Source organism: Columba livia, chromosome 3 (assembly GCF_036013475.1).
Source record: "Columba livia isolate bColLiv1 breed racing homer chromosome 3, bColLiv1.pat.W.v2, whole genome shotgun sequence".
NCBI classification, from domain to species: Eukaryota; Metazoa; Chordata; class Aves; order Columbiformes; family Columbidae; genus Columba; species Columba livia.
Genome location: NC_088604.1, coordinates 8,158,049 through 8,178,572, shown reverse-complemented (window position 1 = coordinate 8,178,572; position 20,524 = coordinate 8,158,049). Strand labels below are relative to the sequence as shown.

The 20,524-nt window shown below is 41.7% G+C and overlaps 1 protein-coding gene across 7 annotated transcripts in view; it reads right to left on the bottom strand.

Moving 5' to 3' along the window:
- ITSN2 (intersectin 2) overlaps window positions 1-19,391 on the bottom strand; it is an 88,259-nt gene extending 68,868 nt beyond the window's left edge. For 2 of the 7 annotated variants that reach the window (XM_065055756.1, XM_065055758.1), the window contains exons 1-2: window positions 18,914-19,028; window positions 5,097-5,160 (exon numbers count right to left, since the gene is read on the bottom strand). In XM_065055756.1, coding sequence (XP_064911828.1) covers window positions 5,097-5,124 — 28 coding nt within the window. In that variant the 5' untranslated portion in view covers window positions 5,125-5,160; window positions 18,914-19,028. Of the gene's footprint in view, window positions 1-5,096; window positions 5,161-5,261; window positions 5,291-18,269; window positions 18,294-18,913; window positions 19,029-19,278 lie in introns of those variants that run through there. The other 5 variants (XM_065055755.1, XM_065055752.1, XM_065055757.1 and 2 more) reach the window with 5 other exon arrangements.
- Window positions 19,392-20,524: the final 1,133 nt, after the last annotated feature.

Here is a 20,524-nt window from a genome sequence, read left to right as displayed (position 1 = left end):
CTATCATGATTTTCAGGTATTTTCTCTCTTAAGGAGAAAACTCAAATTCTACCCTATATCCCACAGGATGTCTTGATGGTGCCTTATGCAATAGCCCACAATACTCCTTATTTCACCAATCATATTTTAGGATGCATTTCCTTTCCCTCAAATCACATAATTACTACGTGATCATCTAATACATCCGGTTGTCATCCTCCTTAGTCACAGCCATTGCTGAGTTACCAGCATAAAGCAAAAATTCTCCTTGGCCATAATATGACATGACTAAAAAAGTATTTGAAGACAGCACAACAAAAATGTGATGAAATTTAACCAATGATACGCAGTTCATACTGTATAATTCTGGCCAGAAAATGACTCTGAAGTTTGTCATCAATCAACCAGCATACATTTGCTTTTTAAGGATGATGTTGCCATAAATAATAACAAGTAAGACTGGTCTCAAGATAAAAATCCATGAAGAATATTCCTATTACAACATCCTAGTCTAAAACATGCATTTGCTCTCCCTTTTAGACAGTTGTTTCTCTAACGAAGTCCAAACACGGGATCTGTTACACTTTGTCTACAAAATTTATAAAGAAGGTACAAGGTGCAACCTTCCTTTTTAAAAATTTAGTTCTATTTACTCCATTTAACATTTACCTCCATGTCAAATTGTTTCTTCCTTCCAAGATTTCCTCTTACACCTTCCGTGTGAATCATATTATCCTCATAATTAAATATGAGTAAGCACTTTGTATTCTGCAATCCTATAGTGCTACTTCTGACTTGTTGAGACTAAAGAAAACATTTAATATGGCACACACAATGGGAAATCTATTTTTTTTTTGCAGAATGTTATAGTGGAAGATATATGACCTTCTGATTTGAACGTATGAATTTTACTCCATATCAACTAACAGCACTGTCCTCACTGAAAAGTGAGAGGAAGAATTAATCTATAGGTAAGGACACAGAAAATATTTGTCCTTGCCTTAGAATTTCTTTTCCTTCTTTTAGATGAGAGAACAGGTTCAGATATTGTCTTGGCAAATTCTAATTCAGCATATTATCTTTATCTACATTCATTGATATCCAAGTCTACAGTTTCCGCATCTACAGTGCACACAAGGTCAAGAGTCAAGTTGCATCCACGTAGTTTTTAATTGAACTGTGATGACCCAGGTTACTCCTAATTCAAAAACACTCAGACCATGGTTCTTGAAGTCTTTTTGTGCAGGAGCACAAAACTCAATTCTATTCACAGCAGCACAAAATCCAGTCTGGCTTATAAAGTTTGAGAAGCATGTGAAATGAGTTATGAGTATTACTTTTTGCACTTCAGTTTATCAGAAGTATTTTCCTGCTGGACCACACAAAATTATATCAAAAGGAAACAGGTGGTAGGAGGGAAGAGGAAAGACAAACAAAAATATAAACAAAACCAAACAAAAGCACAGCCCAAAAATTGCTATGGTAGTTAAGGAAACAATGTGAAAGATATTGATCAGCAAATAGTGCTTTCCTTGTTCCGCCTGGACCGTCAAGATTAAATCTCCCCAAACCAAGATCCAGCATCAGCATGGATGTTAAACCCTAAAAAAAAATCTAGCCTACAGAAGAAGGGGAGTTTGGAGAACAGCAATATCTTGCAACTCTCCAGCTGTAAAGACAACATCCCATGGCAGTGAATGCTCCTTCTCCCTGCTCTGTGGTAAAGCCCATGATCACAGAGACAAATTAAGTAAAGGTACATTTTAGCCTATTAAAGCTTTTATCTCTTTAACTGTTGTTCGCAGTTAGTGTATTAACTCCTTCAGAAATACACTTTTTGAAGGTATTTGTTATTTAGTGTAACTAAATGCCATTTCCAAAAGCTTTGGCAAGACTTAGGATAAGTTCCTAAGCAGTCTTTGTCCAGATGGAGAACTGTATGTAAGGAGAATAAACTACCACAAACTGGGTTTGTTTTATCATTTTCACAGAGTTAATGATCAACATTCAGACTGTTATAGGATAAAACTAAATCCTCAGCAGGGAATCCTTGATCTTGTTTGCGGAGTGGGGAGATTGATATGCCTGGAGCGGCTTTCTGGTAGAACTGGGCTCCACAGAGATGTCTGTGACCCATCTGGTGCTGTATGTGTATTTTGTACTTGACAGCCTTTCTACATAAGCAGAAACATGTTACTCAGCCTTGCATGTTCATACAAAGTATCATCACAACCTCCACCTTTTGCATGAGAGGTAAATTTGTAAAGACCGGCAGGTCTGCCCTGAGTTCCAGAAAAATCAACTTATACTCTCTAAGTCCTGCTTTTCCTCTTTGAATTTCCAGCCTGTTAGTAAGACACCCTCAAATGTCACCATGGACAGAAATGGAGAGTCAAAGGGAACTCCTTCCTGTTCCCTGCGTCCTTTCTGACTTCAGAGAAGAAAGGTAAATGCTGCAACACAAGCATGTGCCTCTAGAGCACACAACGCCTCAACAAGCTGAAGCTTATATGTGGCCACATAATACAAAAAGAATATGCCAGTTCTCGGTGTAAGACACAGTTTGGCCATCAGCCACATGCTGAGGCTGGACGGCCCTGGGAACCTGCCCCGGTGAAGGTACATTCTGAGTAACAGCTCAAGGTGCCCTCACTGAAGTTGAGTCTCTCAACCGGAACGCAACCATCCAACTCAGTTACTCTTCCCTCTGGAGGCCTTGCGCAGATTGCCCTTTCCTGTTTGGGTTGGTAGCTAAAGTGTTGTAGCATCTTCTACTTGTATTTGTTTGAGACTACCTGAGTATCGTGCTTTGTCATTTGAACCCTGCAGTTCTCAAACTCATCGTCACGCCGCGTCATATAATCACGTTCTTGTACACACAGACGCTCAACACTCTCCACTCACTTTTCCTTAACACCGAATGCCAAAAATAATCCTGAAACAGAAACTTCTTCATGCCTTACACTACTAATGAACTAAAAGCTAAGCATATTGTGCCTTGATAATAATAAGAGCTTTTTCCCCCCGTAAGAAAAACACCATTTCCCCCAGCAGGATACAAAACAATGGGTCAAAGCTCTACCAATGCAGAGGTGTGGCCAGCAGCCCGTGCTCTCTGGCTGCAGCAACACCTCGTGGTTTAGTTGCCTCACACGTAGCTTCATTGTTCATGTCCTGCTCAAAGTCACTACCAAGGTCTAACAACATCATTAGAGGTTTCCACTGAGCAATGAGTGGTAAATGCAGGCGATGTACTCTGAATGCAAACAACAGTGGTAGTAGGTAGCAGGGAAGAGGAACACAGGTTAGAGGAGAGCGATTTATCAATAAATAGCAAAGGTTGCTCAGTATTTATCCGGAAATGACATTAAAACTATTATTTCTTCCCACCTGACTTGTTTGAAATTCAATCAATAAGAAATAGGACTGCAAAACTACACACGGTCATTCAAATACTCTGTGAGGGACACTAGTTTAACTATTGCCTGGTATCTCTCTTACATTCTCTTAGTATGTTTTTCAACACAGTAAAATTCTGCGAGGGGAAAGGCTGCACCTCATGGCACCTTTCCTTCCAAGAGCAATGGGCAGTACAGCCTGAGGGACTTCAGATCAAGGAAAGGATCCCTCTCCCAAACTATGACTTCTGAGATCAAGTCATGCACATGTCCACTGATGCCAATATGCTCACAATCCTCCAACAGAACCACGGAGTAAAAAGCCAAACTAAAAAGACACCAAACAGTTACATATAATTCAAACACAGAGACAGCCAAGAACATAAATCCAATCCTCCCTGAAGAGGGCTTCTGTTTATTTTAAATTGAGAAGCAAAAAAGCATGTGAAAATTATTATTATTTTTTTTTTTAAAAAAAGCTTTTTCATTATGCCCAATGAAGTGGAAAAAAAAAATCCAGTATTTAGGGGTTTTCCTATTACAGAAAATATATTGACTCTTTTTACTTCTCTTTTATTGTTAAGTCCATGAAACAAAGTCTGGAACAAACTGCAGCTGACGGTATAAAAAAAAGGTGTTGATCACACTGATTATTTTTTCACAAAACATTTTATGCACACGTGAAAGAGATGTGTAAAACAAAGGGTTTAATTTGAAATCTGAATATTGTTGTTCTGCAAAAACCCACTTCCCTTAATCACCAATTTCTCTCTGCAGTGACAATTTTCTGACTCAATTAAATAAAGGTCTCCCAGTCCTGAGTAACCTTCCCAGCTGCATGAGATCAGAAATACTTGTTCTTATACCTTGGACTCGATGATCCTTGAGGGTCCCTTCCAACTGAGGGCATTCTATGATTCTGTGATCTATTTCCCTATTTATCAGAAGAAATACTCCCTATCTGGAATATCTGAGTGCAAAGCATTGTTCCTAAACATGTTTTTTCATTTTGGTCAGCTCTGTAAACAACAACATGTAAACATCAAATTTCTCAGCAGATACTTGCAAATTGTGTCCTCACAAATAAGGCAGCTCTAGAAATAAAGAGCTCCAACACATACATATATGCACGAGCAATTTTAAGGTTTCAACTCTCATATGTCTTTGAAAGCAAACCACCATGAAACAAATCCAAAAGTTACTACAGCAGATGGGGCACAGAATCACGAGGAAAATTTGCAATATTTTTTGAGAAAGACCCATTATTTTAATCAACGCAGCAAATTGCTTAACACACTTAAATATTTTGGTTTAAAATAAATAGCATAATATATTATAATGAGACACATTTTTGTGCTGAATTACATTAACAGCAAAGGTATGCAAGTTTAATCAACTATTACTTCACATATTCCCCACTTGAAGTCAGACAGGATTCGCACTGTAAGTCACACATTCCTGAGCCCTTTAAGTGATCTGAGATTACTAGATGATCCAGGCATATCTGTATTCTAAATTACACTGCAGTAATGCTTCTACTGAATTTCTCCTGGCCTTAGGAGTGCAAGTCAGGCTACGGGAAGCAATCTGCAGCAAACTGACCATAATGCTCCTGCAGGTACTGAAATCAGCATTTTAAAAAATAAATAAATAAAAAAGAAAGACAAATGCTCTCACTGCTCCCACCCCTATTTAAACAAGCCGAGCGAGGCTACTCACCATTCATGGCTGTGGGAAACTGAGCCATCGCGGTCCGGGATATGCCTTGCTAGCTCTTAGCCATCTGCAACAGAAAAACATCGCGCCATTAATAATGCAACAAGGGCAAAAACGCGGCTCTGCGCTCCCGCCGAGCGGGGGGAACGTCTGTCCCCTTCAGCTCACACTTCCGATGGCAAACAATGCCGGGCTTCGGGCTGCTGCTGAACAAGCTGAATTTCCATTTGGCAGGGGGTGGGGGAATTTTTTTTCTATTTTTTTTAATAGGGTATGCAGTGCAGTCCTGAACCTAGTGGCACATTCTTAAAGGAAAACAGTACCAACTGTTTAGCAACTGCTGCATAATGTACAGAAACAGTTGCCAACATGTCAGAACATATGGCTGGAGAACAGCCCTCTCCTGGCAGGATGGACTCAGGGTTCTAGCAAATCTGTTCCTGCTCTCCCTGGTAAATATTTACATATATCATACTAAAAAACAACAAAAAAGTTCAGTGCACAGCTCTGTAACTAAATGCTTCTGCTGAGAAAAGTGGAAGAACAATTATTATGCAAATTCATCCATTCCCCTACTCCATATACTATGTACAAACACTCTTACATGATGTATTCAGAAAACATCACTAATAAAAATCTGTAGTCAGTCAGTTTTCCATAACCAAGGCGATAAAGTTATTCCTTCTCTTAAGCTACTGCATATAGACTCAAACCCAGCATTTAAAGGTGTCTCAATATAATTTACTCTCATAACATATATCAGAGTAGTAAGACTTAGCTCGTTTTTCTGGCATGTAGCCTTTCAAGAGTACCTGTATTAATTTTATTAATTATTCATAACTGCAAAATGTTCGCTAATACTTATCTGAGGGATAAGCATAAGCACCACTTTACAAAGGTAGAGCAAGGACAACGCAGTGAGCTTTTGCTTTGGATGACATAATTTTAGTCAAATACTGAAATTTGTACATTATTATCCTGCACTCTATGTGGAGAAAGTATTATTCAGGATGAAGCTACAAAAATGAAATTTTTATTTTAATTAATTTTTTTTTTTTAAATCACGTTTCAGATCCCTTTGTCACTCCCTCTTCAGATACCAAACCTTCTCCCCCCACCAAAAACCCCCTTCACGTCTCAACATAGCCAAAGATTCTAATATTAAGTACTTAATATTAAGTACAGAAATATCACATCCCCCACACTCCATCCCCTTGTAAGGAAAGTCCTGAACATCTCGTTCGTGACAAAAATCACCCAACTGGAAAGCGCTCTGGGTTTCACGTGTGCTCAGCAGAGCATTTTTTGTATCTATCACACATTTCTGCAATAAAAATTGAAATATCTGGGATCTGTCATTAACAAAACTCTGTCTATATATTTTACATTTATTACTATATTTGTTTAGTTATTTATATGTTTGTATATTATTTATATATCCTATAATAACATCACTGGGTCATCTGTAAACTTCACAGCCACATGCACACGTGGTCCCCCCCGAAATGAATGAAGAACAGTATTTTATCTGATGTTATTTTGCTCTGTGTCACTTACATAACTGTCCAGTGAAAATTTAACAGTTTGGGGTTTTTTTCTTAAATCTGACACATTACAGACCAGTGTCATTAACACACTTGACATTCCAGGGTTTTTTTATATACATTACACATACATTTGTGTATACACAGACATATACATAGATATATATATAAAATAGTAAATGGAATGATTGGCGAGTCCAAATGATCTCTCAGGGTGACATTATGTATCAGCTGCAGAGAGCTGAAAAAAGGAAGCATGGATCTATTCCAAGACATGAATTCTAAAACAAATTGGAGTATTTTTAGGTTGTTTCCAGCATCCCTTCCTAGGCCTTACCAGCAACCTACCAAGAGAGACTTGAAATCTATATATAGCCTTCCTGAAAAATGTTTCCTATGTTGTTAAACATTTCTAGAGCACGTTTCTCTGTAAAATTCTGTCAAGGAGGGCTGAAAGAGAACCTGAAACCACGACACAGAAGACAGATGCTGGAGAACACCTCCAGAATGAACAGAGCCAAGCTCAACAGAGCTCTGTGGTGACAGAGATTTCCACCTGCATGTGACTTGTTCTAGATTTACAGTCTTATTGGATACAGGCTACACATCTGATCTTTCCTCCAACATACTTTATTATCTTATTTTCAGACTGCTTTTAAGGTTTTTAAATGTGTAAATGCAACAGAATCACAGAATCACACAATTTCCCTAGTTGGAAGGGATCCAGGAGGATCAAGTCCCACGTCAGAGTCCACCCAGGACAACCTGAAAGTTAAACCATGTATCTCAGAGCATTGCCCAAACACTTCATGAATACCAGCTGGCTTGAGGCCATGACCACTTCCCTGGGGAGCTTGTTTCAGTGCATGACAACGCTCTCAGTGGAGAACCTTTTCCCAGTATATGAGGAGGAACTTCATTCCTTTGAGGTGCCAGAGCCCTGTTACAGGCTGCCCAGAGAGGTTGTGGAGTCTCCTTCTCTGGAGACATTCAAACCCACCTGGACACATTCCTGTGTGATCTGCTCTGGTGAACCTGCTTTAGCAGGTGGGTTGGACTGGGTGATCTCCAGAGGTCCCTTCCAACCCCAGCCAGTCTGTGATTCTGAATCTTCATTTCCTCTGACGTAGCTTTAAGCCATTCCCTCGTGTTCTGTCACCAGAGAGAGGACACCAGCACTTCCCCCACCATACCCCATCACGAAAAATCCGTAGACAGCAACGAGGTCACCCCTTGGTCTCTTCTCTAAATTGAACAAACACAGTACACTGTAGTATCCTCAGCTGTTCCTCGCAAGTCCTGTCCTCTCATCCTTTCACCATCTTTGTTGCCCTCCTTTGGACACATTTGGGTACTTTTATATCGTTGTGGAGCCCAAGACTGCACACAGTACTTGTGGTGAGGCCTCACAATACAAGTCAGATAATTACCAGACAATACAAGTCTGATAATAAACCGATTAACTCTTAAAGGCCAAAATCTTAATATGTATTTTTAAAATACTTCATACAACATACAGCTATGAAGAATATCAAACCTTGCCTTCTTTGGTTTGCTGAAATGGCTCATGTAGATTGAGCTTTCTGAATTCCCAACCACTGACCACATGAGTAGGACAAATAACCCCAGCAGCTTCACGCACAGAAAACGTGTCAACTCTCCCTCATTTTGACGTCCCTAGAGTCTCAACTATAACATATTTTAAAATCAATTTCAACTGGAAAATGTTGAGGTCAAAGCCCTCATGTCAGCATGGCAAGGGTCCTTCCTATCTATGAAAGCTCTGCATCTATGGAGCGCATCCACTCATCTGTAAGACAAGTGACTGCTGTCCTGGGCTGCACCAAAAGGAGCATGGCCAGCAGGTTGAGGTGATTCTCCCTCTCCATTCTGCACTCGTGAGTACTCCATATATACTCCCTACAGAACTCCATCCAGGTTTGGGGTCCCCAGCATAAAAAGGACATAGACCTGTTAGAGTGAGACCAGAGGAGGCCACAAAGATGATCAGAGGGCTGGAACACCTCTTCTATGAAGACAGACTGAGTTGGAGTTGTTCAGCCTGGAGAAGGCTCTGGGGAGACCTTATAGCAACACTAGAATAGAATAGGAATAGAATAATTTCAGTTGGAAAAGACCCTCGGGATCGAGTTAAACCATAACTTAACCTAACTCTAGCACTAAACCATGTCCCTAAGAACTTTGGCTAAAAGCCTTTTAAACTCCTCCAGGGATGGTGACTCCACCACTTCTCTGGGCAGCTTGTTCCAATACCTGACAACCCTTTCCAGGAAGAATTTTTTCCTAATATCCAATCTAAACCTTCCCTGGCACAACTTGAGGCTATTGCCTCTTGTCCTATCACTTGTTACTTGGGAAAAGAGACCAGGGGACTTACAAGAAAGATGGAGACTTTTTATGAGGACATGTAGCGACACAACAAGTGGCAACAGCTTTAAACTGAAAGATGGTAGATTTAGATTGGACACAAGGAGAAAACTGTTCATGAACAGAGTCTCGAGACACCGTAACAGGTTGCTCAGAGAAGCTGTGGATGCCCCATCACTGAAAGTGTTCAAGGCCAGGCTGGACAGGGCTTTGAGCAACCTGGTCTAGTGAAAGATGTCCCTGCTCATTGCAGGAGGGTTGGACTAGATAAGCTTTAAAGTCCCTTCCAGCTCAAACCTTCTGTGCTTTTGTGATAACCGAAGTTTCATAGCTCATACAAAGCAGAACTAGAAACCATAGTCAGACACTGAATACAGCACACCCAAGTTATCATCCATACCACTCTCTGTCCTCACCAAAGAAAAGAGTCCAAGATCAGAGGTTTCTAATACCATCCTGTTTGATACTCTGTTCCAGTGCAGCACTCTCAAAAACAATGACCAGCCCATCCCAAATTATTGGCACAGTTTCTTTCAGCATATCTGAAAATTCCGCAAGTTTCCCAAGCCTGGGCTGACCCCACCTGAAGTTTGCACCATGTAGGTGCACCAACCTTAGGTCCAAAACCAAGAGAGAACTGGCTGACAGATCTGTACTAAGAGTATGCTACACCAATGTGATGGGATTAAATCGTGATTCAGCTCTGTCATCTCACTCTTACGTCTACAGGCAGATCTTGTCATATTTTAAAATACTAGACCTGAAGGGCGCCAAAACCTCCTACATTAAACCCCACAAATAATACTGGAAAGTATGATCTTACAGCAGCAACTAGGAATAATATTATATATATATATATATATTTTTTTTTTTTTTACAGGATTTCAGACCGTTCCAGCACTGAGATCTCATTCTATCCCTTTCACAGACCATTCCACTTGGACACCAGGGTTACACCGAGCACACATACTTTTCTGATGACAGATAAATAAAAATAAAAGTACCACTGCAACATAATTTCCCCCCATTCAATTTTTTAGGGAAGGAGGAAACAGCCCAGTAAGCTGTAACTCTACAGACATTTTTCAAAGGTCTGTGGAAACAATCCTCCCTAAAGAATGGAGCTTGCCCTCAACATGTATTCTGTCCTCTACGTTTCCACACCACGTCCCAAAGGTTTGGATATTACGCATATATCAAAGTTAAAAGCAGCTTATTTTCACAAATTCCAAATGAAGTTCTCTAACCACCAACTGTAACAGCACCTTGCACCTTCAGGACACGGATGTGCAACATTTATTTACCAAGGGAAATCTCAGAAAAATATTCTCACTTTAGGCCAAACTTATTTTTCTTTTTAGAACGACTCTGATAATTTTTCATCATTAACTGACATGAAAGCTGTAAATTTCCAAAGAACCTTATTATACAATGCTACAGAGAAATCCAATGCCATATAAAAGCGTTTACTGCATAAAACTACTCAAGAAAATACTATCATCCCAAACAGTTGATCTAGATTAAAAAGATCGCCATCACAACCAGAACATCTCACAAAAATGATTTGTTTCTGCAAGATGTCCTAGGAGAGTTGTTTGGTGAATTCAGCTATCAGCCATAAGAAACTGTGGCAACCACAGCATGAAATCCACGTCGTAACAAAACAGGATCAAACATCCCTGTGAACGCTGTAGATGACATTAGGCCCTGCTGCCATTTAGGATGAAAACAGGAAAACTTAGATGTTACGTTTAAATAGCAGAACCACAAGTTCTCGTAAACAAGCCATCTGACTAGTCCCAAAGTTTAAAGCACTAATTGTTTTCACAAACTGACCTGCCAAAGTGCAACTTCAGCTCCTCTCGGTGTTTGTTATAGTTGATTAAAGTTGAGAAAAGAAATGAGGTGACTGCAAGAAGCAGGGGGGACCTTATGCTGCAGGCAATAGGGGGACCTTATGCTGCAGGCAATAGGGGGACCTTATGCTGCAGGCAATAGGGGGACCTTATGCTGCAGGCAATAGGGGGACCTTATGCTGCAGGCAATAGAAAACATTAGAGCTGGGCAGACTGCAGGAGAAAGGGAAAAAAACAACCAAGCTTCTTCTCCATCACAGGCACGCTGCCATCACATGAAGAACAGCCTACCACAGTCTTTGTTAATATTTATACTTGAATTTTTTATTTCAAAATATTTCTCAGAAAAACCACAGCCACATAGTTTTAGGAGGAATGAAGGTCTGGTGCATCGGGCTCTGTCCCACCAGTTTTAACTCGAACAAAGCAAATACTGTAGAAGCAGCATGCGTGGACACAATACGACTCTTCTGCTCCTCTCAAGGACAGAAATGCATTATGTTGCAGATTTTTGCTTAAGGACAGAGATAGCAGTACTAGTTGACTGATTTACTCTTTGTAACACCTGTAGATCTGGACAACACAAGTATTTGTTAGTATTTGCAAAGCAAATAGTTACAGTGTAATAGCCCTTGTAGTTATTTTGTGCTTATTTTGGATTATCCTCCCGAAAATCAGAGACTAATAAGCATTAGTAAGGCATTATAAACCAGCACAGTCTAGAACTTCTCCTTGTTCAGGACATATTGGTAGAAAAGTTTACTGATTGAAAAAAAAACACAATAAAATAAAAGAAAAACAAAGCAGCGTTTTGTCAGGACAAGAATTTATCTCCTTCATACAGCAGAGCTATACGCAGTGACATGGCCTTTTCAAATTGCACTGTGGCAAACTTCGCAAAGTCCACCCACTCTGATAACAAATGAATGACACCAGGAACAAAACAAAGAAGTCGATCCCCGGTAGTGAGTAGATCACCAGCTCTTCCTGCTCTGTCACCGTGGTTAAGAACACTGCTAGCCTTGGTTAATATTTTGACATTTCAAGGGCAAAAAACCCACCAAACCACAACACAACATTAAGTATTTTACTCCTTCACCCTATAATACAAAGTCCCTTCCTTGCTCACTGTTATAGAGCAACTTGCTTCCAAACAGTGATTGAGACAGAACGCAAAAAATATCTTTCTGCCCACCTTGCCTGACTAAAAGGCTTTCTGAATATACCGACAGTGCAAAATGGATACCACGCAAAACACAAGAATTTCTGTTTCTGTTTAAAAAACATAATTGTGTGGTCAGTATTGGTGGGTTTACTCCCTTTCCTACCCAGCTGCACAGCTCTGAACGTACCCATTCGAAATATCAAGACCCAGTTCAACTCTCTCAGGTGTCTCTGGAGATTGAAACGGATCTTTCCTCCCTCCTAAGAGAAGACCTTCCCTAATTTTATTGCACAGTCATTTAAGGAAACCCATGCACAGTGTTTGGAACAAATGTCAACTCAGGACTTCAACCTCCCACACAAAGCTCTTGACCATTACACCAGAGCTGCAGGTCCTTCTCCATCCTTACCCCTCCAGCTTTGTTTCTTCTTTGCTAAGAAGAAATTCTGAAGGAGGGAATAAGAAGCTCACTATTTGAACTCCTGGCCATTCTCCCAGGAGACACATACATCAACTTCCTCAGGAATTGAACCCAGCTCTGTCACACCCTGGAAAAATACATTTGCTAACCTGATCCCAGACACGGACAGAAATTGCCATCTCTGCTTGCTTTGCTTGAACAGGAAAAAAGAAAAAAGCAGAGGGTACATTATTTATAAGAATTTTTTTTAAAGGCTCTGAGCTTCTGCCTTCGAGAAGGAACTCCAGGCTGTATAACACAACCTTTCCAGAGAGCTGAGCGAGATACACTTGCTCCTGAATGGGTGGTAACTTAAAATATAATCTTGCCTTTTTTGCTTCCTACTTACCAATTTCCATGACTCCCCACTCCATATGCTGTTTTTCTAGATCCTGTTTTGCGATGCACCAATTCTCACATCAAATTATTTGCAAGTACTGTAAAAGAGCCCTAAGATGCTGTTCAGTGAGGTCCACACACCTTTAAACCTGCAGTTCTCCACTTCCACATGGTGATTCCTAATTTACATCACAGAACATGTGGACTTAGGCAAAAAACGAATCTTTGAGTTTTCTCTTATTTTCATTATTTTCTTACTTCAACCATGCCTGGAAACATTCAGAGCATATTACTTAAGAGCTTATCCATTTAAAATCTTGCCATCTCAGAGCAAATTTTTGAGCCGCCTTCCTGTCCTTCCATCAGAAGCACAAGCAAAATCTGCCTCCTGACAGAGAAAAAAAACCCAGAATAATTCTTACATTATCTCCTTATGATACAAGAGCTGCTACTGAACTTGTTGCTCGGCTTTCAGTCCCAGATAACAGTGCAAAACATACAGAACATCTAATGAACTGCTATAGCTTAGCATAAAACAAAGGATATAGGATATGTAACCAGTTTTCTATACTCAAAGAACAATCACTATTCATAAAGCTAATGAAGAGAAAACACTCAATGGGACTTGGATTTACGTTTAAGCTGGGCAAGTGTAGAAAAGCATCGCAGGCTTAACTTCTCAAAATTGAACAAGATGGCAAGCAGATAGGAGACAGGTCACAAGAGGCCTGTAAAGCAAAGAAAGGTAGTTTATCTTCAGTGAAACAAAAAACAGGGAAACCTCACGGGAGAAAACCCAAAAATCAGTCCAAGGCAGTCAAAACAAGAAAAATTAACTAGGTAGCATTATTTCAGATGGGCAATGGATGGGTAAAAATGCATTCCCCAAAGCAAGATGGAAGAGTATAACAGAGGCCCAAGGACAAGTTCTATCCATGCTATATCACCAGAAACAGTCCTTCAAAGCATCCAGTTCAAATTTGGTCTCTTAACCTTTAACACTGATCTCTACAGAATGCAGCAATAATGTTTCGACCATTACAAATGAATTTCACAAACTTAGGAAATCAATTATCATCTGGGTTAGACACACATCTCAACATCATGTAAAGTCCCAATGACCAAAAGTGTATCTTGGTTACAAAGACACTTGTCCTAACTTGAGAAACTCTATAATATTATGAATCATATAATCATAGAATCATGTAGGTTGGAAGAGACCCTCAAGGTTGAGTCCAACCATTAACCTAACACTGGCACTAAACCATGTCCCTAAGAACCTCACCTACACCTCTTTTAAACACCTCCACTATGTGTATTATGTATTATACATATTATATATGGCATGTAGTGTATCATGACTATACTGAATGCAGCAGAAAAAGCAAGAGAGCTTTAGATTTTATAAGTAACATTCTTGACCTTTGAAAGATAAGACTAAAAGTATTGCTTAAATCAGCTCTGATTTTTGATACATTTATCAGTATAGCCATAATAGGTCATTTCTTGCATTCCAACTGTAATATTTTTGGAAACAAAGAAGAGTAACTCCCACTTCCTGCTCTTTCCTTACCTCCTGTGTGTGCTGTCGAATCACTAACTGCAGATATCACACATAGCTGATCCCACAGCATTTCACAAGCTCCACTTGCATCAGCCTTGAAAATTTTCAGTAGAAGAGCCAGCTGAGAATTATTATCTGCTACTTCTGAAGCAACAACATCCCGTATCAAAATGCCTGAAGTCAAACTGGCTGCTCCCTGAATTTCTGTTCCAAAGATGTGACTTACTTGAATCAACTGTGTTTTTCAACAGTCTGTAACAGCAAAAATGTTTAAAAATAGTTCTCGGGTAATTATCCTCTATAAGGTAATTGTAATGTGTTGTGCTGCTACTGTCATTGTGTTACATCATTTGAATTTCATGTAGTGTTCTGAAAATAAGAGTTACACAACACTGTGCTCATCTATATATTAATGTTCCATCCATTATTTTAACTCTAGGATCCAAGTAGCCAACCTGGCCAGGTTGCATTCCTATACTCACAAAGCCGTAAACATTTTAAATCTGAAGAAAAACGAAATTTCACCAGCTCCGCTTTTACTTTATGATTTTGATGTTGCCTTTAGAACACCTGCTGCTAATGGCACAACAGTACCAGAAAAACAAGTTACTACAGTCTCTGTATAATCTCGCAATAGGCAATAAAACAAAGTATCTGTGGATGTAAGGTGAATCAAAGACACCTCATGAAATAAAACGCCTATATTATTTTCCAGAGAAAGACTTATCCTTAAATAAATCTGAGAATAATAAAAAAATCCTGATAGACAAGTTCACAAAAGGAATAACGTGCTAGTAACCAGCATGCTTGAATGCTGAGCTTGGCTTTCTTAGGTATGAGACACGAGTAGTTAATATGCACTTCAATGAATCCCATCATCCAGCATGAACCAAACTTAAGAGAAGGATGGACTCTGCAAAGATCTTAACTGTCGACAAGATTTATGAAAACAGGCAACCAGACAGAGAAGACACTACCTAATTTAGTGCCCTCATTAATGCTGTATGGTTCAGTACCAGCGTTAGACACCAGGGAATCCACAGGGCTATAAGATATTCTAAGCACACCAACCATGAGAAAAACTTCAACACAAGCTTACATCTGACCAGATTCAGACAGACAGTGCTGCAGACAAAAAATCTTCACCAGTGGCACTGCTCACATCTGGCTTAAAATTTCAGCTTACATTGGTCTGTCGCTGGAAGGAATTTCAATTTCCCAGTTCCATACTGATCAAGACTCAAAAACAGGTTTCCAGGGGCAATTCAGGCACCTGGAGTATTTGCAACTAAGGATTTCAAAATAGTCTGCTGCATCATTTATCACCTACCAGGGGACAAATGGAAAATGCAAATTTAAAAGGTGAAGTTAAAGGCTGACAATATGTTTTTAAAGCTAAAAAGAAAACAGTAACTGCCCCATTTCACCCCATACCCAGGGTCAACCTCTCAACCTCAAAGTACACTTTGCACTAAGTGTTTTGCTGACAAGTGACAGGGCTTGAAATAGGTCAGTCAGTCATAAAAACAGAGAATTCTCTAATTAGCTCTACATTATCTTTGTTATCTTTGTAATCACCAATCATCACCTAAAGCGAGAAAGATAAAGAAAGGTCACTGATTTTCCTGTATAATTCGGCCATGTCAAATGAGCCCTCCAATCTAGAAGCAATGCCACAAATTCACAAAGTCAGCAACCTACATGTCTCACAATTTTCACAAAAGGACTATGTTTACATCAAGCTCCCCCAAAAACTTAAAAATATGGCAGGATCCATCATATAATATACCTTGCCAAGAGAAGTGGCATCACACTGAACCAAAAAGCAGCTTTCAGAAGTCAAAGTAAAGTAATTTGAAAACAAAAAGCATAGTGCTTGCATAAATATATGTAGAACAAACCACAACACCAGTGCTGTCAGAAACATCAGCTGACGTCCTTCTAAGACTAAGCTCTATGACTCTTAGAAGGTCTTGGATCCTGATGACAGGAAAAAAGGCAAATATTACATCGACCTTCTGGAAGGGCAAGGGGGACAGCTCAATGATACAAAGGCTGCTAAGATACAATGATACAAAAGGCTCTCCCAGACCAGAGACCTTTCTCTCAATCTGCAAAAGGAACAAGTGATCTGGACTACATTGCTCTCCAGGAACTAATCACCAGGTCTTTTCCTAACAGACACCTGTTTTCAAGGGGTGTGAAGCTTTCTCATAATGTCCCAAGGAAAACACCTACATTATCTTTCACTTTTCAAATGCTGCTCCATTTTCCCCACCAGCTCCAGATGAGCAGATGAAGGAGGAATTACCATCACCTATAGAACTTTATTTCAATTTGGATAGCTACTTCTCTGCTATGACATGAAATTAATTTCCTTTTCCATACTAAAGACCACAACGGAAATACTTGTAAACAAACCTACTGTAAGAACTAGCATGGTCCAAATCACTGTAATACCTGAATTTCAACAAATAAAGCACAAAATCATCCATGGGTCACTCCCACCTTGATCTACCTTGTCCACAATGAGAACAGTGAACAAAATAAGCAACATATAGAGCTCTGAGAGCCGATCACCACCTATGGCTGATAACCGCATAGAGCAATTGGCACAAGTGAGACACGGGTTAAGTGTTTTTGTTATCGTCAGTGCTACAGGAACATACTCTTTGTTTATATCACAGTAGCAGCTAAAAACTCAGTCAGGGACACATCCCATACCTTATATGTTATACAGACAGAGGAGAAAATAAAAAAAGAAGTAAATGCAATTCCCTTGGGATAGTAATTAAAAGGCATATTCACTTGATTAAATTTGGGTACCTGAGCTTAGATGCTAATCTGACCACAATTTATACATAACAGAGAGCGCAGAGCAGCCTAAATCCACATTTGCCGAGATGCATGTGGTTCTCTTAACATCAGACAGGGGTTAGGGTCTGAACTAAGGTTCCACTAAATAGTCCGAAGTGCAATGGTGTGGATTCCCCTCCCCGCTCCGTCAGAATGAAAAAACGCACACAAATCAAACGGGGAAGGTAGGGTGGAAACATAGAAACAGAAATGAGCTAAATGTAGTGGAAGAATGAAATCCAGCTAGCTATTTATCCAATTAATTCCTAATACTAATTATTTCTAAAAAATCACTATTGCACCAGTGGATAAAGATGTTTGTTACAGCTACAGTATTTGAATTACAGCAGAATTTCAGATGAACAATTTAAAATTCCCGAAAGCAAGCTGCATTTTGTGTGCCACTGATGTTACCCACACCACCCCAAGCCGCACAGTCTACAAGCTTTGTATCTTTTCCTGTGTACACACAAGCGTGGGAGCTGCTGCCACCACAGGCAAGCACGAACAAAAACAAGTTTAAAAAACATGTTCCTAAAAGAGGGATGCATAAGATAGGGCAGTCTGAACGAGAGAACAAGCAGCTTGTAACTTCCAGTGTTTTAGATGGGGAATTTCCAACCGATGTTTAAAATAACTGCCATGAGCTTAACTTAAAGATCACAGGTACTATCTAAAGCACAGTCTGCTTTCAACTTCTGCTCTGCGACAGATGTCAAAGCGTCAACTGCTATGAAAATCACTTTAGTACATGCAAAATTGCATCTTAATGTTTAGGGAACCGAACCAAGTATTTCAGCCTCATTTTATTTTCTGAATGACTTCACACCGCGGCGTCGAGACCAAAGACAGCCAGTCTGTTTACAGACAAAACAGTTCACAAACTTTTAACAGCGGAAACCCGTGCAATCTCTCCGAACTCCAGGCTTTCACGGTAACTACATGAAGCAAAATCACCATCATCACGCAACCCGGTGTCTCTTAAGACATCCCAGCTACCTCACCTCGCTCCCTTGGGTGGACTGTTGGGGCACTGACACCGGTGTTTCTCCCCCTTGCAGAGCAGCAATAAGGGAAGGCGAGAGGCAGGAGGTACCGGCCGCTCCGCCCGGCCCGCCGCCGGGCTCACAGGCCGAACTGCCCGGTGCTGGCTCCCGGGAGCAGCAGTTCCCATAGAAACCAACGCCGGGGCCGGGACCGCGGGGGGAAGCGCTGCCCGGCCCGGCTGCTGACAGCGCCCGGCCCCGCCGCCCGCGGGGCTCTCGGCCCGCCCGGGGAGCCGGGCACGGCGGCTGGGCAGGGCGAGACGTGCTCAAAATTATATTCTTAAGAGGAAAAGAAACAAACGAACAAAAAACACCCAACAACAACAAACACCTCACCACTCTCAGAGGGAAACAAATATAAATAAACGCGGTTGGCGGCAACAGAAAGCTGGAGTGTTGCTCCCCACGCTGCCCCGCACGGCCTCCCGCGCCCCGCCGCCCCGGGCCCGCCGCCAGGCCCCGCGGGGCGGCCGCGCTGACAGCTCCGCGCCGCCGGAGCTCGCCCTCCCCGCACCTCCTTTAACACCCCCGGCCGCTTCCCGAGGACGAGGCCGCCCCGCGGGTCGTGCTGGGGCGCGGAGAAGCCGCCCGCCTGTTTGTACCTGTTGCGCTCCGCTCCGCCCGGGCGGCTGCTGCTGCTGCTGCTGCTGCTGCTGTTGCTGCCGCCGACTCCTCCGCCTCCCGCGGCGGCGGCGTCAGCCCCACAACATGGCGGCGGAGGCGGGGGCCGCCCGGGAAGGAAAGGGGGAGGGAGCCGGGGCTGGCGGGCACGGGTTGAGGGCGTCGCTGGGCGCCGGCTCCGCGCCCAGAGTCGTGTGTGAGGAGTTCCCTCGGCGGAGCGCGGCCACGTCCCGAGGGGCGGGCGGGCAGCCCCGGGCGAGGGGGGTGTCAGTGCCGGGAGTGCGAGGAGCCTGAGTACAGGGTCACCTTTCCCTGAGGTGCTGCTCCCGGTTTGGCCCAAACTAACCGAGTAGTTCTGCCGGGATCCGACAGAGATGTCCAGATGTCTTCACCCAAATCAGGTTGCTCAAAGCCCCGTCCAGCCTGGCCTGGGATGTCTCCAGGGATGGTTCATCTACCACCCCTCTGGCCAACCTGGGCCAGGGTTTCACCACCCGCAGTGTAACAAATGTCTTCTTCATGTCTAGTCTGAATCTCCCCTCTTCTAGTTTAAAACCATCACCGCTTGTTCTGTTGTAACACGCTCTTCTAAAAGGTCTGTCCCCAAAGGACGATTCCTGCAAAGTCATGAGCTACCGATTATAGACCTTAACTAACTAATTTACCACATCTTTACTGAAATTTTTCTCGCTATTGATTCCAACCACTGTCTCCCCATCTGCCCCATAAATTATTTATTTTCTTTATAGTTTTCTAGCTGTATATGTATGTTTTAAAAGGTAATAAACCCCAATATCAGACTTATCTCAACTGTTAGTTTCTTGTGGAAGCTGGAAAGCTGGTCCCTCTGGTTGGATCATTGTGCTGGAGAAGGACTCCCAGATTAAGCTAATCATTCCACGCTGTGCACCCCGGGGAGAGGGATGGCAGCACCCTTGGGTGCTCCTCAGTGGGAAGCGTGTCCCGCTGGGCTGGGAGGAGCAGGCTGGCACCAGGAGCTAAATCCAGCTGGTGCCAGGCACTGCTCAGCGTACTGCAATATGTATCTTTCAAAAAATGTAAAGAATCCTATAGAAAGCACATGCATGGAAAATGCCATCATTTTTTAACATTCAACATTGTCCTTCAGTGAGTGGATCCTGCTGTGTACAGAAGATTACAGCGCCTTTCTGCTATGTTTTTGCCGTGTGGATAATTACATATCACCTTTGTACAGAGCAGATTTTTCCAGTGACTCATTCTTCTGGGTTCTTAATGAGCCTTTCCAGTTTGTTACACCTTTTATCATTCATCGTGATTCCAGAATAGTCATGTTATTGTGCCATGCAATGGTCACAGCCACATACTAGCACATACTACCCTTCAGTATTTTTGCTTAGACACCTAATGTTTGCATTCGCTGCTACAGCTGCCACATTGCATTGGCAGCTCACATTCATATATTTATCCCTCATGATCTCCTCAGCCCTCATCTGATTTAAAGCTTTTGAAGATACAGCATTTTCCTTCTTTACTCCCAGCCCAAAAGCATGCTTTGTATTTTTGTTCCTACGCACAGCCAGCAGCCTCAGCTTTGATGCATAGATGTATGC